This window comes from Ailuropoda melanoleuca, chromosome 2, assembly GCF_002007445.2.
Source record: "Ailuropoda melanoleuca isolate Jingjing chromosome 2, ASM200744v2, whole genome shotgun sequence".
Classification (NCBI taxonomy): domain Eukaryota; kingdom Metazoa; phylum Chordata; class Mammalia; order Carnivora; family Ursidae; genus Ailuropoda; species Ailuropoda melanoleuca.
The window spans coordinates 84,024,110-84,039,369 of record NC_048219.1 but is presented as its reverse complement, the minus strand read 5'-3'; the positions used below and the strand labels follow the sequence as shown (position 1 = coordinate 84,039,369).

At 38.0% G+C, this 15,260-nt stretch overlaps 1 protein-coding gene across 1 annotated transcript in view; it reads left to right on the top strand.

Moving 5' to 3' along the window:
• SPAG17 (sperm associated antigen 17) overlaps nucleotides 1-15,260 on the top strand; it is a 210,776-nt gene that overhangs the window by 119,900 nt on the left and 75,616 nt on the right. Inside the window, exons 21-23 of the mRNA XM_034641782.1 lie at nucleotides 10,874-11,110; nucleotides 12,108-12,219; nucleotides 14,139-14,297. Of these exons, the coding sequence (XP_034497673.1) occupies nucleotides 10,874-11,110; nucleotides 12,108-12,219; nucleotides 14,139-14,297 (508 nt within the window). The remainder of the gene's footprint in view (nucleotides 1-10,873; nucleotides 11,111-12,107; nucleotides 12,220-14,138; nucleotides 14,298-15,260) is intronic.

Genomic DNA, 15,260 nt, shown 5'->3' with positions numbered 1-15,260 from the left:
CCCACACACAACTGAATTGGAATGTTGACTATAGAACATATTACGTACTTATTTATTTATTTTATTTTTTATTTTTGTGACTTATTTATTTTATAACTGGGAATTTGTACCTCTTAACCCCCTTCACCTTTTTTTTGATGCATTTTTGAATGCTGTATTCTGTTTCAGTGGTCTACTCAATTATTCCTTTGCAAGCACCATGTAATTTTAATTACAATAGCTTTGCTGTAAACTTAAATATCATGTAGGCAAGAGCTGACTTTCACACTCCCATCAGTATGCAATAAACCTCAAAGCATTGTAGGTTAATATTGGTGTGCCTCCCTGCTTCTTGGTCTTAGTGGTAAAAATAATTACATGGCAAATTGTTAAGTTTATTATGTGTTGCTGCTTAATTTTATAAAATTTTGAAAGTGTATGTTGGTTTTCCTCCTTTATTTTATTGATACATTGAATTATGGAGATTTATTTAACAATATGAATAACCTTTGTATTTTTATTCAATATTTCCTAAAGTTTAATCCTCATCCCATATAATGACATATTTATAATTGCCTAGGGGTCTCTGGGGAGGAGAGACTTAAAATACAGATGCTTTTACCCCATCCTAATTGCATCTTTGTGAGTAGAATCAAGGAATTTTAATTTTTAATAAGCTCTTAGAACCATTTTTATACACATTATAGATTAAGAATTATAGCACATTTTTTTCATAGAAGGTTATTATTTTATTAATCAACTGGGCTTGATCTGATAGTATTTTATCTAGACTTTTTGTGTCCATGACAAATGAAATTAGTCTATAGATGTCCATGTTGTTATTAACAAGAATCAGTATTAAGGTTAATTTGGCTTGAAAATAAATTAAGGAAAGGTTTTTACTAGGAGAAGGGAAGATGGCAGAAGAGTAGGGGATCCTAGTTTCATCTGGCCCCTTGAATACAGCTAGATATCTATCAAATCACTCTGAACACCTGTGAATCCAACCTGAGATCTAAGAAAAGAATTGCTGCAACTCAACAAATAGAAAAGCAACTAGTTTTTTGCAGGGTAGGAGGTGCAGAAAGGTGAATCTAAGGGAATATATTGGAAGATAAACTATGGGGGGAGGGAGTCTCTGTAATCCAGCTACTGGAAAGTGATATAACAGTGGAGCAAAAAACTGGAACTCTGAGAAGTCTGCTCCAGTGAGGTACATCCCTGCCTGAAAGATGCTCAGGTGGTGAAGCAGGGCAGAGCACTAGACGGGACAGTGCAGTCTCAGGATCCCCAGGGTCACAGAAAGAACAGAGGTGACTGAGTGTCGCAAAGTTCCCAAGCATTGGAGCAAGGAAGCTGGCTACAATCAGCGAGCCTGGGAGTGGGCTCTCATTTTGGTGTTGCCATAACCGTGAACCCTGGCACAATCAGGCAACTGCTCTGCAAGCAGGGGCCTGGCAAGCAGCAGAACAGCTATGAGAACCTCCTCCTTCCCTCTGGAGGAGCAGTATGGGTGTGCACAGGATCTGGCAACTGCTCCCAGGGCAGGGGCCCCGGAAATGGCAGAACTGCAGAAACCCTTCTCCCCCCCACCCCTGGGGGAGGATTGGTGGAGGTGTGCACCTTAGGAGTCTTCAGAGTTTGGCACACACAAAAGTGATTGATTGCTTTTCCCTGAGGGCACACTGAAGAATGGGGGCCATGATAATTCAGCTCTGCCACTAGAGATTGGGAGGCCACCATTTTTTTTTCCCATCCTCTAAGCAGTGTGAAAAGCCTTCAGGGAACAAAACACAGCTTACACTGAGCCTGACCCCTGGCAAGGGTGGTGCAACTCCACTCAGCCAAAGACACCTGAGAATCAGGGCAACAGACCCCTCTCCTAGAAGGCCAGAAGGAATATTATGCTAATACCAAGTTTATGGATCACACAGAACTGAAAAACTCCTGTGCTAGGGGAAAATAGTATATAGAATTCAAGGTTTCTTCTCATGATTCTTCACTCATTCAGTTTAAAATTGTCTTTCTCTTTTTTTCCTTTCCAACTAGTTTCTTATTTTATCCACTCTTTTAAGTCTTTTCTAAATTTTCATTTTTACATTAACATTTTATAGATATAGTCTTCATTTTTGGCTTCCTTTCACTGTATTTAGTTTTATTTATATACATATACACATATATTTTATATATACATATGTTTTTCTTTTTTTACAATTTTGGGATTTAGTGTCTTCTAACAAACAGACCAAAATACACCTAGGACTGAATGGCTCACCCTGTTTTTTCCACCTATGAGATTATATTCTCTCTTGTTTCCTTGTTTTCCTTTCTTTTTTGGTTTCCTATCTCTTCAGGTTTGTCTAGTGTATATTGCACTGGGGTCATGGTTGATATTTTTTATTTTCTTCACTCATTCATATATTCTTCTCTGGACAAAATGACTAGAAGGAGAAATTCACAACAAAAGTAAGAACCAGAGGTAATACTCTCTGCCATAGATTTAATCGATATGAATATAATTAAGATGTTGGAACTAGAATTCAAAACAACAATTATAAACATGCTAGCTGGACTTGAAAAAAGCATAAAAGACACTAGGGAATCCCTTAGTAAAGAAATAAAGGAACTAAAAATCCAATCAGGCCAAAATTAAAAATGCTTTAACTGAGATGCACTCTAAAGTGGATGCTCTAACAGCTAAGGTAAATGTGGCAGAAGAGAGACTGAGTGACATAGAAAACAAAATGATGGAAAGTAAGGAAGCTGAGGAAAAGAGAGAAAAACAACTACTGAATCATGAAGGGAGCATTCGAGAAATCAGCGATACCATAAAGCAAAAAAATATTAGAATAATTGGGGTCCCAGAGTGAGGGAAATGAGAGAGAGAGAGGGGGACAGAAGGTGTATTTCAGCAAACCACAGCTGAGGACTTCCCTAATCTGAGAAAGAAAACAGGCATTCAAGTCCAAGTGGCACAGAGAATCCCCTCAAAATCAATAAAAATAAATCAACATATAATCAAACATATAATAGTGAAGCTTGCAAATTTCAGAGATAAAGTGAAAATCCTGAAAGCAGCTCAAGACAAGAGGTCCCTAACCTACAAAGGTAGAAACATTAGACTGGCAGAATACCTATCTACAGAGACCTGGCAGGCCAAAAAGGACTGGCATGATATATTCAGGGTAAGAAATGAGAAAAAATATGCATCCAAGAATATTTTATCCAACAAGGCTGTCATTCAGAATGGAAAGAGAGATAAAGACTTTCCAGGATAAATAGAAATGAAAAGAATTTGTGCTCACTAAACCAGCCTACAAGAAATATTAAAGGGGGGTGGGGTGCTGGGTAGCTCAGTTGGTTAAGCATCTCCTTTTGGCTCAGGTCATGATCCTTGGGTCCTGGGATCGAACCCCACATCCCTGCTTAGCATGGAGTCTGCTTCTCCCTCTCTCTGCCCCTAGCCACCATTTGTGCACTCTCTCTCTCTCTCTCTCATTCAAATAAATAGATAAAATCTTTAAAAAATATTTTTTAAAGATTTTTTATTTATTTATTCGACAGAGATAGAGACAGCCAGCAAGAGAGGGAAGACAAGCAGGGGGAGTGGGAGAGGGAGAAGCAGGCTCATAGCGGAGGAGCCTGATGTGGGGCTCGATCCCATAATGCCAGGATCACGCACTGAGCCGAAGGCAGACACTTAACCACTGTGCCACCCAGGCGCCCCTTAATCTTAAAAAAAATATTAAAGGGGATCCTGTNTGCACTGAGCCAAAGGCAGACACTTAACCACTGTGCCACCCAGGCGCCCCTTAATCTTAAAAAAAATATTAAAGGGGATCCTGTAAGTGAAGAGAGCACCCAAAAGTAAAATAGACCAGAAAGGAACAGAAACAATATACAGAAATAGTGACTTTACAGGTAACACAATGGCACTAAATTCATATTTTCCAATAGTTTCTCTGAATGTAAATGGGCTTAATGTTCCAATCAAAAGACGCAGGGTGTCAGATTGGATAAAAAAGCAAGACCCATCCATATGGTATCTGTAAGAAACTCATTTTACACCCAAAGACACCTGCAGATTGACATTGAGGGAGTTGAGAACTATTTATGATGATAATGGACATCAAAAGAAAGGTGTGATGGCAATACTTATATCAGACAAAGTAGATTTTAAGCCAAAGACTGTAGTAAGGAATGAAGAGGGACACTATATCATAGTTAAAGGGTCTATCCAACAAGAAGATCTAACGATTTTAAATATTTATGCTCACAACAATGGACAGATCATCGAAGCAGAAGATCTATAAGGAAAGTAGGGCTTTGAATAGTACACTGGACCTATTGGACTTCACAGATACATCCAGAACATTCCATCCTAAAGCAACAGAATACACATTCTTCTCAAGTGACCACGGAACATTCTCCAGAATAGATCACATACAAATCAGGTCTCAACCAGTACCAAAAGATTAAGATAATACCCTGCATATTTTGGGACCACAATGCTCTGAAACTGGAACTCAATCACAAGAGGAAATACGGAAGGAACTCAAAAACTTGGAGGTTAAAGAACTAAAGAATGAACGGTCAACAAGGAAATTAAAGAAGAATTTTAAAAATCCATGAGAACAAATGAAAATGAAAACATGACTGTTCAAAATCCTTGGGATGCAGCACAGGCGGTCCTAAGAAGGAAGTAGATAGCACTACAAGTCTTTCTCAGGAAACAAGAAAGGTCTCAAATACACAACCTAACCTTATACCTAAAGGAGCTGGAGAAAGAACAGCAAATAAAGCCTAAACTCAGCAGGAGAAGAGAAATAATAAAAATCAGAGCAGAAATCAATGAAATAGAAACCAAAAGAATAGTAGAATGGATCAATGAAACTAGGGGATGGCTCTTTGAAAGAATTGATAAGATAGATAAACCCTTGGCCAGACTTGTCAAAAAGAAAAAATAAAGAGATCACAACCAACACCAAAGAAATACAAACAATTACGACAACATATTATGAGCCAATATATGCCAACAAATTAGGCAATTTGGAAGAAATGGATGCATTCCTAGAGACATATAAACTACCAAAACTGTAACAGGAAGAAATAGAAAACCTGAACAGAACCCACAACCAGCAAGGAAATGGAAGCAGTAATCAAAAGTCTCCCAATAAACAAGAGTCCAGGGCCAGATGGCTTCCCAGGGGAATTCTACCAACATTTCAGGGAGAATTAATAGCTCTTCCTCTGAAGCTCTTTCAAAAACTAGAAATGGCAGGAAAATCTCCAAACTTGTTCTCTGAGGCCAGCATTATCTTGATCCCCAAACCAAAGACCCCACCAAAAAGAAAAATTATAGACCAATATCCCTGATGAGCATGGATGCCAAAATTCTCACCAAGACACTAGCCAATAGGTTCCAACAGTACATTAAAAGGATTATTCACCATGACCAAGTGGGATTTATTCCTGGGCTCCAAGGATGGTTCAACATCCTCAAATCAATCAATGTGATACACTACATAAATAAAAGAAAGGACAAGACCATATGATCCTTTCAATAGATGCAGAAAAAATATTTGACGAAGTACAGCAAACTTTCTTTGTTAACTCTTCACAGTGTAGGGATAAAGGGAACATACACCAATATCATAAAAGCCATCTATGAAAAACCCACAGCAAATATCATACTCAATGGGGAAAAACTGAGAGCTTTTCCCATAAGGTCAGGAACACAGCAGGAATGTCCACTATCACCATTGCTGTTCAACATAGGACTATAAGTCCTGAACTCAGCAATCAGACAAAAAGAAATAAAAGGTATCTGAATCGACAAAGAAGAAATCAAGCTCTCACTCTTCGAAGATGACTTGATACTTTATGTGGAAAACCCAAAGACTCCACCCCAAAATTGCTAGAACTCATACAGGAATTCAGCAAAGTGGCAGGATATAAAATCAACACACAGAAATCAANCACACAGCAATCAATGGCATCTCTATACCCAATGAGACAGAAGAGAGAGAAATTAAGGAGACGATCCTTTTTACAATTGCACCAAAAACCATAAGATACCCAGGATTGAACTTAACCAAGAGGCAAAGGATCTGTACTCTGAAAACTATAGAACACTCATGAAAGAAATTGAGGAAGACACAAAGAAATGGAAAAACATTCCATGCTCATGGATTGGAAGAAAAAATATTGTTAAAATGTCTATGCCACGCAAAGCAATCTACACATTCAATGCAAACCCTATTAAAATACCATCATTTTTTTTCACAGAACTGGAACAAATAATCCTAAGATTTGTATGGAACCAGAAAAGACCTCAAATAGCCAAAGGAATGTTGAAAAAGAAAACCAAAACTGGTGGCATCACAATCCTGGACTTTAAGCTCTATTACAAAGCTGTAATCATCAAGACAGTATGGTACTGCCACAAAAACAGACGTATAGATCAATGGAACAGAATAGAGAGCCCAGAAGTGGACCCTCAACTCTATGGTCAACTAATCTTTGACAAAGCAGGAAAGAATATCCAATGGAAAAAAAAAGACAGTGTCTTCAACAAATGGTGTTGGGAAAATTGGACAGCCACATGCAGAAGAATGAAACTGGACCATTGTCTTACACCATACACTAATCTTTGACAAAGCAGGAAAGAATATCCAATGGAAAAAAAAAGACAGTGTCTTCAACAAATGGTGTTGGGAAAATTGGACAGCCACATGCAGAAGAATGAAACTGGACCATTGTCTTACACCATACACAAAAATAGACTCAAAATGAATGAAAACTATTGGGATTTCATCAAGATAAAAAGCTTTTGCACAGCAAAGGAAACAGTCAACAAAACCAAAACACAACCTACAGAATGGGAGAAGATATTTGCCAATGTCTTATCAGATAAAAGCCTAGTATTCAAAATCTGTAAAGAATTTACCAAACTGAACACCCAAAGAACAAAAAATCCAATGAAGAAATGGGTAGAAGACATGAACAGACATTTCTAAAGAAGACATCCAAATGGCCAACAGACACATGAAAAAGTGCTCAACACCACTTGGCATCAGGGAAATACAAATCAAAACCACAATGAGATACCACCTCATAGCAGCCAGAAGTCAGGAAATGACAGATACTGGTGAGGATGTGGAGAAAGGGTACCCTCCTATACTGTTGGTGGGAATGCAAGCTGGTGCAACCACTCTGGAAAACAGTATGGAGGTCCCTCAAAAAGTTGAAAATAGAACTACCCTATGACCCAGGTAGTGCACTACTGGGCATTTACCCCCAAAGATACAAATGTAGTGATCTGAAAGGGCACTTGCATCCCAATGTTTATAGCAGCAATGTCCACAATAACCAAACAATGGAAACAGGCGAGATGCCCCTTGATGGATGAATGGATAAAGAAGATGTGGTGTCTATATACAATGGAATATTACTCAGCCATCAGAAATGATGAAATCTTATCATTCACATCGATGTGTATGGAACTGGAGGGTATTATGCTGAGCGAAATAAGTCAATCAGAGAGAGTCAATTATATGGTTTCACTTATATGAGGAATATAAGAAACAATGCAGAGGATCATAGAGACTGGAAGGGAAAAACAAATGGGAAGAAATCAGAGAGGGAGACAAACCATGAGAAACTCTTAACTATGGGAAAGAAACTGAGGGTTGCTGGAGGGGCGGTGGGTGGGGGATGGGGTAACAGGGTGATGGGTATTAAGGAGGACCAGTGATGTGATGAGCACTGGGTCTTATATGCAACTGATGAACTACTGTACTCTACATATGAAACTAATGATGTTCTGTATGTTGGCTAATTGAATTTAAATTAAAAAAATCAGGGGTGCCTGGGTGGCTCAGTCGTTAAGCGTCTGCCTTCAGCTCAGGGCGTGATCCCGGCGTTATGGAATTGAGCCCCACATCAGGCTCCTCTGCTATGAGCCTGCTTCTTCCTCTCCCACTCCCCTTGCTTGTGCTCCCTCTCTCACTGGCTGTCTCTCTCTCTGTCAAATAAATAAATAAAATCTTTTAAAAAAATAAATTAAAAAATAAATTAAAAAATCAAATATAAATAAAGGAAGTTGGCAAGCTTGCTGTATACAAGATTAACATGGAAAAAAGCCATTGGAGTTCCTATTCTCCAGCAATAACCAACTAAAGAATATAATAGAGGGGTGCCTGTGTGGCTCAGTCAGTTAAGCAACTGCCTTCGGCTCAGGTCATGAAACCCCGGTCCTGGGATAGAGTCCTAATTCAGGCTCCCTGCTCAGTGGGGAGTCTGCTTCTCCCTCTCCCACTGCTCCTCCCCCCTGCTCTGCCCCTCCTCCTGCTTGTGCTTGCTCTCTCAAATAAATAAGTAGAAAATCTAAAAAGAAAAAAAAAGGAAATATAATCTAAAACAAGTATTATTTGCAAGAACAATACAAACTATAAGGTGTAAAGAAAAATAATAAAACATAATCTTTATGGAGAAAATTACAACATGTTCTGAGGCATTTAACACTTAAATAAGTGGGAAAATATACAATGGTCATGGATGAGAACATTCAATTTAGGAAATGAAATATACTGTAAACTCAATGTTATTCTTATCAAAATCCCAGCAGAGATTTTATGAACCTTAGAAAACTGATTCTAAAATTAATAAAAAGAAACAAAGGGGTAAGTGTTTTCTGTCAGATAACATTTGACTAGCAAATTGCATCTCTTTATTTTCACCTTTCTGTGTGTTTATATTTTAAGCACATCATGTAAACAGGGAGTATAAACTAGATTTTTAACCAGTTACAAAATAACAACTCCAAACATAACACTTTTAAATTTAATCTGCATTATTAATATTTCCTCCACCACTTTCATAGGTTTAGATAACCAACAGTCAGTGGGTCCCTGATTTGTAGGATTTGCTGATATGTGTAGTGTAAATATGCCCATCGTGGCTGTATTCAGGCTATCAATACCATAGCACTGAATGTAGAATTGGAAGCAATATGCACAGCATTATATTGTATTTCTCTGATTCAGATACAATTCATATAGATAACCTCAAGAACATAGATAATACTGAAACAGAACAAAATAATTAGGAAGGTGGTAAGCTTTGAGTATTTAATTTTTTTTTAATATGTTACTTGTGCATTTATGTAATTTAATTTTAAATAACAGCTGTGGTTAACAACCAGCTCATAAAATTCTGGAAAATTTAACAGTAACCTTTTTCAAGTCAACATGAGCTAAGTCTACCACACCACTGTTTTTTTGTTTGTTTGTTTTTAATTTTTTTTTAAATTCAATTTAATTAACATATACCATATTATTAGTTTCAGAGGTAGAATTCAGTGATTCATCAGTTGCATGTAACCCCCAGTGCTCATTACTTCAAATGCCCTCCTTAATGCCCATCACCCGAGTAATGCCCATTCCCCATCCTCCCACCCACCACCCCTCCAGCCACCCTCAGTTTGTTCCTTATAGTTAAGAGTCTCTTATGGTTTGCCTCCCTTTTTTTAATTTAATTTTATTTTTCCTTCCCTTCCCCTATGTTCATCTGTTTTGTTTCTTAAATTCCACATATGAGTGAAATCATATGATACTTGTCTTTCTCTGACTGACTTATTTTGAAGTCAGCACACCACTGTTACTTCCTGCTTTTAACTCATTGACTTTCCTGAATGTCAGGATCCATGTCTTTCATCAACTCTGGAAATGGCTCAGCCATAATCTATTCAAATGTTGCATTTTCTAAAGTTCTATTTCATTTATAAGAGAGCTTTCAAACTCACCTTCTTATTTTTGATCATTTTTTGTTTCTTGTCTATACTTTGGATCCTTCTTTCTCTTTAAACAAATTAAAGATTAAACAGATTAAAATATTTATTTTATATCCTCTATTTGATAATTCCAGTATCTTCAGTCTTTTCAGATATGTCTTCGCAGTGTATTTCTTCCTCAGATTCTTGCTTTTGGCTTACTTCCTCATGTTTTGTGATTTTCATTTGTGTGCTCATATCCACCCAGAACCTTTTTAGAATACATTTTTAAGTAATGTATATTTTGGCCACAAATCTATGTGAGGACAGGCTTGTCATTAGTTCTCAGGGGAGACTCCCCCCACCCCTTCTCACCTTTAACATAGGGCCAAAGAAGCAAGCTAGAATTCATGGTCTTCCTCTATAGTGAAAGATATTTTTTTTAGTTCATCCAGTGAAGGTGTCATTTTTAAAAAATACCTGCTCTATTCAGAAGTCTCTAATCTGACCTCCCAGGTTATTTCTTTAATCCCTGTAACCCATTAAAACTGCAGCTCTAGGCTGCCAGGGACGGGCATATAACCCTTGGAAACTTCTGTCCCGAGTACTTATATTCCTCACTAGACTAGTGCTTTCTAGTACCTTTACTTTGTTGCCAGCCCTGCTAGGCATTACAATGATGATTTTTACATTTTATCTATCATTTTTGAAATATTTTATGGCAGGAATGCTTCGTTGAATATCTGGACCACCATATTGCTGAATTAACCAGGACCTAAATTGGGGATTGGGCTCATGTGGAAAGTATAGGAGACAGGGAGACCAGCTAAGAGGCTGATGTAATAGTTCAGGATAAAGATGAGAATACCTGAATTAAAGAAAATTGCAACAGAAGGTGAAAGAGGAAGCTGAGTAAAGAGAGATCTCTGAAGAGCTTTGGCAGAGTGTGGTACACAGAAGTTGGGTGAAAGAGAATCAAGGGTAACTCCAAGGCTTCTAGCTCAGTGTCTTAATCTGTCAGAGATACCACTTACAAAAAGCATGTGAAACATTCTCCAAAATGAGCCTGAATGGGATCTAACTTGTTTCAAAATCTGTTAATTTTTAAAAATGTGTTTATAGGCATGGAAAGAAGAACAAGATCGATTAGCAGAAGAGCGCTTAAAGGAAGAAAAAAAAGCAGAAAAGAAGAGTAAGGAAGCTGGTAAAAAGAAAGGCAAGGAAAAGGTAGAGAAGGAAGACAGTAAGCCCTTGAAGAAACAATCTCTTGTCAAGGAGAAATCTAAAGAAGAGCAAATGAGGATTCCAGAAGTAGCGGAGGAGCCCCTCCAGCAACCAGAACCTGAGATCATTTATCCGGTAACATCAGTGTTCTAAAAAGCCTCTTTGGGTCCTTACTAGTTGTTTTGGGAGAAACACAGCTTCTGTGAAAACACAAGGTTCCCAGTCTTCACTGATGCCACAGAAGGCCTTAGAGTTTCTTCTAGCATAGATGACCTCAGACCCGTACTCCACCCTCTGATACCTAGGACTTTCTTTGTAGCCCATCACCAAGATAGGAATACCCGCAGGGCAGTTTTTCTTGAGTGCTATGAAACTAGGTTACTAAAGGCAGGAACACAGAGATTTGACACAAAAGCATTCATTTAGGTTAATGTAAATAAGCAGACTTGAAAAGTCAAAGTGAACCCAAAGGTTGGCTGTATTTGTCTCAGGCGACAGGCCTTGCTGAATAGGCACCCAGGTATTTTGCTTGTCTGCTTTGGTAAAATCTTCCCTTTACAGTCTGTCCCTCAGGCAGGCTTATGAGGAAAACCTAATGGGAAAGAGATGGACAGAAATGTAACAGCCCTTGTCCTTTCTAGTTGCTACTGTAAGCCAGTTCTCAGGCATTAGTTAGCATGCATCACAACTACTTGGAGCTCTATTAGCAGCACTTAGCAAAAAAGGTCTTTATCATATGACTTCCCGAAGTATAAAGTGTCAAGAAAAAAGTGTAAAGTGTCATTATTCCTCAATATATCAGTTCACTTTAAACAGAAAATTAATAGCCAGTGAAAGAGAAATTGATTTCTCCTCCCGCTGCTTTTCAGTAGTACAGTGCTTTGATCTGCACTAGTTGTAAGGGTGCTCCAGTGAACAGATTTAAAGTCATGGACCGCCTTTAATTCTGCCTGCCCTTGTAATATCACAGGAGGTGCTAAAGATAATATGGACACTGTCCTCTGAGCCTGCAAAGTGACAGAAATTCATTTAGCAGAAATTAAGCTTACAGCAACTTTGACTAGCTCACGCTGATGAGTTGATTTTTGTCAATTGCAGTTCCACACTCAAAGTGTGATGTTTTCCCTTCTAGTTTCATGGATACAATATGGGAGATATACCCGTCCAAATCTCAGGAACAAATTCTTATCTGTATCCTTCAGATGGAGGACAGATTGAAGTAGAGAAGACAACATTTGAAAAAGGTACATTTTGAACATAGCTTGTTCGTAGCTTGGAAGATTCTAACCCATTTCAGATCATCTTGGGGCCTTGTACCCTTGGGTGTGATAGGTGAGAGTGGTAATGTGCCCTCTTTTGTTAATTATATGCCACATTTAGCTTTTCCAGACTTCACATTCTTCAGCTATAATTGACTGCAGGGCACAAGCCAGGTGAGAGGTTAGCTGGGACACACTGTTGTGAACATTCTAGTTGTTAAAATCTTAAAATATTTCTATATGATTGAGAAATGCCATGATAGTAACTACAATAAGTAAATAGTTAATTACTAATATTAATTACAGCACATAGTGTTATCTCAGAGACCAAGCACATACGGAGTTTAGAGCAAATTACGAGTTTGGGCTCTGGAGCACAGAGTTTGGGGTTTTGCTGCCAGGGTCCAGTTATTTTTGCTACAGAGAAGTTGCTTTTGAATTCAGAAGCCTTTGAGTGGGAGAGGAGCCTTATACAGATGCACTGAGGAGGACCTAGTCTGGAAAACCCCTAAAGGAAATGTATTATTCTTCCCAGGATCTGGGCTCTCGGGAACCTATCAGGGACATCTTGCAGGGCCTCTCTTTTCACTGTGCTTTAAAGATCTCTCAGGTGTATTTGAGAACCTGGGCTTTAACTGATAGCTTATTGTCTCTGAGAGCTATGAGAAGGTCAGTGTGGTGGGAATTTGAGCAGGGCCCTATTTAATCTCCACTGGGTTATGCCCCCCAGCAAGGGGCAACACGGGCTCCTCCTATCCCCACACTCTACCTGACACCAGCCTACCTCTCCTCACTCTCTATTCTCCCCTCCCTTCCTCTCTCTATCGCTCAATCCCTTTCTCTTTCCTTCTTTCTTTCTTGTCATCTAATATAACTATCAATTTAATAAGGAAGTCATTGCAAAAGTTAGGTGCTGTTCCCTATGTGAAATCATGGCTCAAGTGGAAGCATCATTAGATAGCAACTGCCACATCAAACAAAAGATCGCATCAATAATTTTTAAAATAAAAAGGCCTGAAAGTAATTCAAATTATTTAAACAATGGTTGGTGGTGCGACTTACATCAAATGTCAGACCATTTTATTATATAAGGTTTGTTTATTTAAAACATTACAGGGATTGTTATTAATATATAGGTATACATATTTATTTTTATTATCGTATGTTTTCATATTTGATATTTTGAATATTATCCTTGGGTATAGGATACAATTAATAGTAATTAAACATAGAGCTCGGAATCACATAACTGAGAAAACTGCTGGACTCAAGTTTTGTAATGCTCTGTTCTATTTTCCATAACTACTACTTGTGCTTATCGAAATTTATATATGCACACATTTATTAGTTTCAGGTGGGTCACAGTAAATACAGTATTTTCATCCCAATCCTATCAATTTTTGATAGAAGATAGTTCAATCGAAGTTGAAAAGGATAAGCCAGATTTTTAAAAAAGAAGAGAAAGCTGAGAAAGGAGACAAAAAATGAATCAGAACACTAGAAGAGGGAATGTGCCCATTTGGAAAATCCTGATTTGCTGGTGCTAATGATAACAACTACCATAATTACCATTGAAGTCATTCCTTATAAGCTGTAAAACCCTTTTGCATCAACTAACTCATGTGATTAATCACCAAGTTGAGTATAGGCGTACATTAGCCTCAACCAATGCTCTCTTCTGTAATTTGATTAGAAAGTCTGCAAACATCTCCCTGATCCACCTGCCATTTATTTCTGGGATTCCACCATCACTTTATTCCTTTAGGCATCTTTTTGTAAAATAGTGATGTCCACAGATGTTTCTATGCCTACTTACATTCTATGCTGCGTTATTTAGATGTCTTGTCAAGGACCCTAATGCGGCATCAGCAGCAGCCTATCTTCTATCCCATGATTTTCCCCAGGGTCAACTTTTATCAAGGTGATAGTGAAAAAGGACAAGCACACTTTCATAATTCATTTAAAAGACCCTAAGAAAATTGTGAAAAAGGAAAAAAAAGAGGAGTATTGTTCTTCAGAAGATGAGAAAGAAAAAAGAGAGGAAGAGCAAAATCTTGAAACAGGTAAGCAGCCGCATCTCTGTGTCCATTGGAGGTTAATACTTCAGCAATGTGTCAAACCCACCCATCTGACAGCAACTCACATGCGTCTCTTCCACTTAGCAACTAGGGTCACTTTTCCAGATGGTAGGGAAAGTGTTTTGCCATTCTGCAGATAAATATTTTCCCAGAGGGTAATGTGTACCTTCATTGTATACACGGTGCATGTGTAGTGGGCTGCTAACTTGGTTTTGCCCCCTCTGGATGCCCAGCTCCTGATTCAAGTTGTCATACAGAGTCTACTATATTTATGTAGTAACATTGCATTTGCAACATCCATTCTGGCCTGAATTTTGTTTTACACAATTTGTATCAAGTACAGTCTCTAGGACTCAGGTCTGCATTAATTGATTTCTACTGGAGTTTTAGCTTTTCTCCAATATTCATGACAAATGCTGGGGTTTCCTTCTGTGCTCTATCACTTAGTTCTCCCCATGGTATCAAATTTCTTAGGTTGCAAGGACAAGAGAAAAATCGTACATTTGGTCTTGATAGTCTCTACCTGCTAGTAGATGAGAGCTCTAGGTGGATGTCCATTGATTATACACCATGAAACTTCCTGATAACATTATTTAACATATCCAGGCAACACCGCCTGGAGAAACAATGCTTTCTGCCCAATGTGACATGGGTTATACCTGCAAAAGGAGAAGAGTTAATTAATAAAATGTTTGAAACTCAAATTAGTAATAAGATATATAATTTAATCTTACTAATGAATTCAGTTATGGTCCCAGGATTTTCCAAACTCAAGAACACAATGTTTGACAAGTTTGAATGTACCCAAGAACTTAAAACAGAAAATTTTAAATTACTTTTCTTTGTTTTGCTTGATAAAAGAATATGTGGTTTATTATAAAAAATTAGGAAATACAAGAATACTTAAAGACGATGACAGTTGTCCCTAATTCTACCACTCCAGTGGTA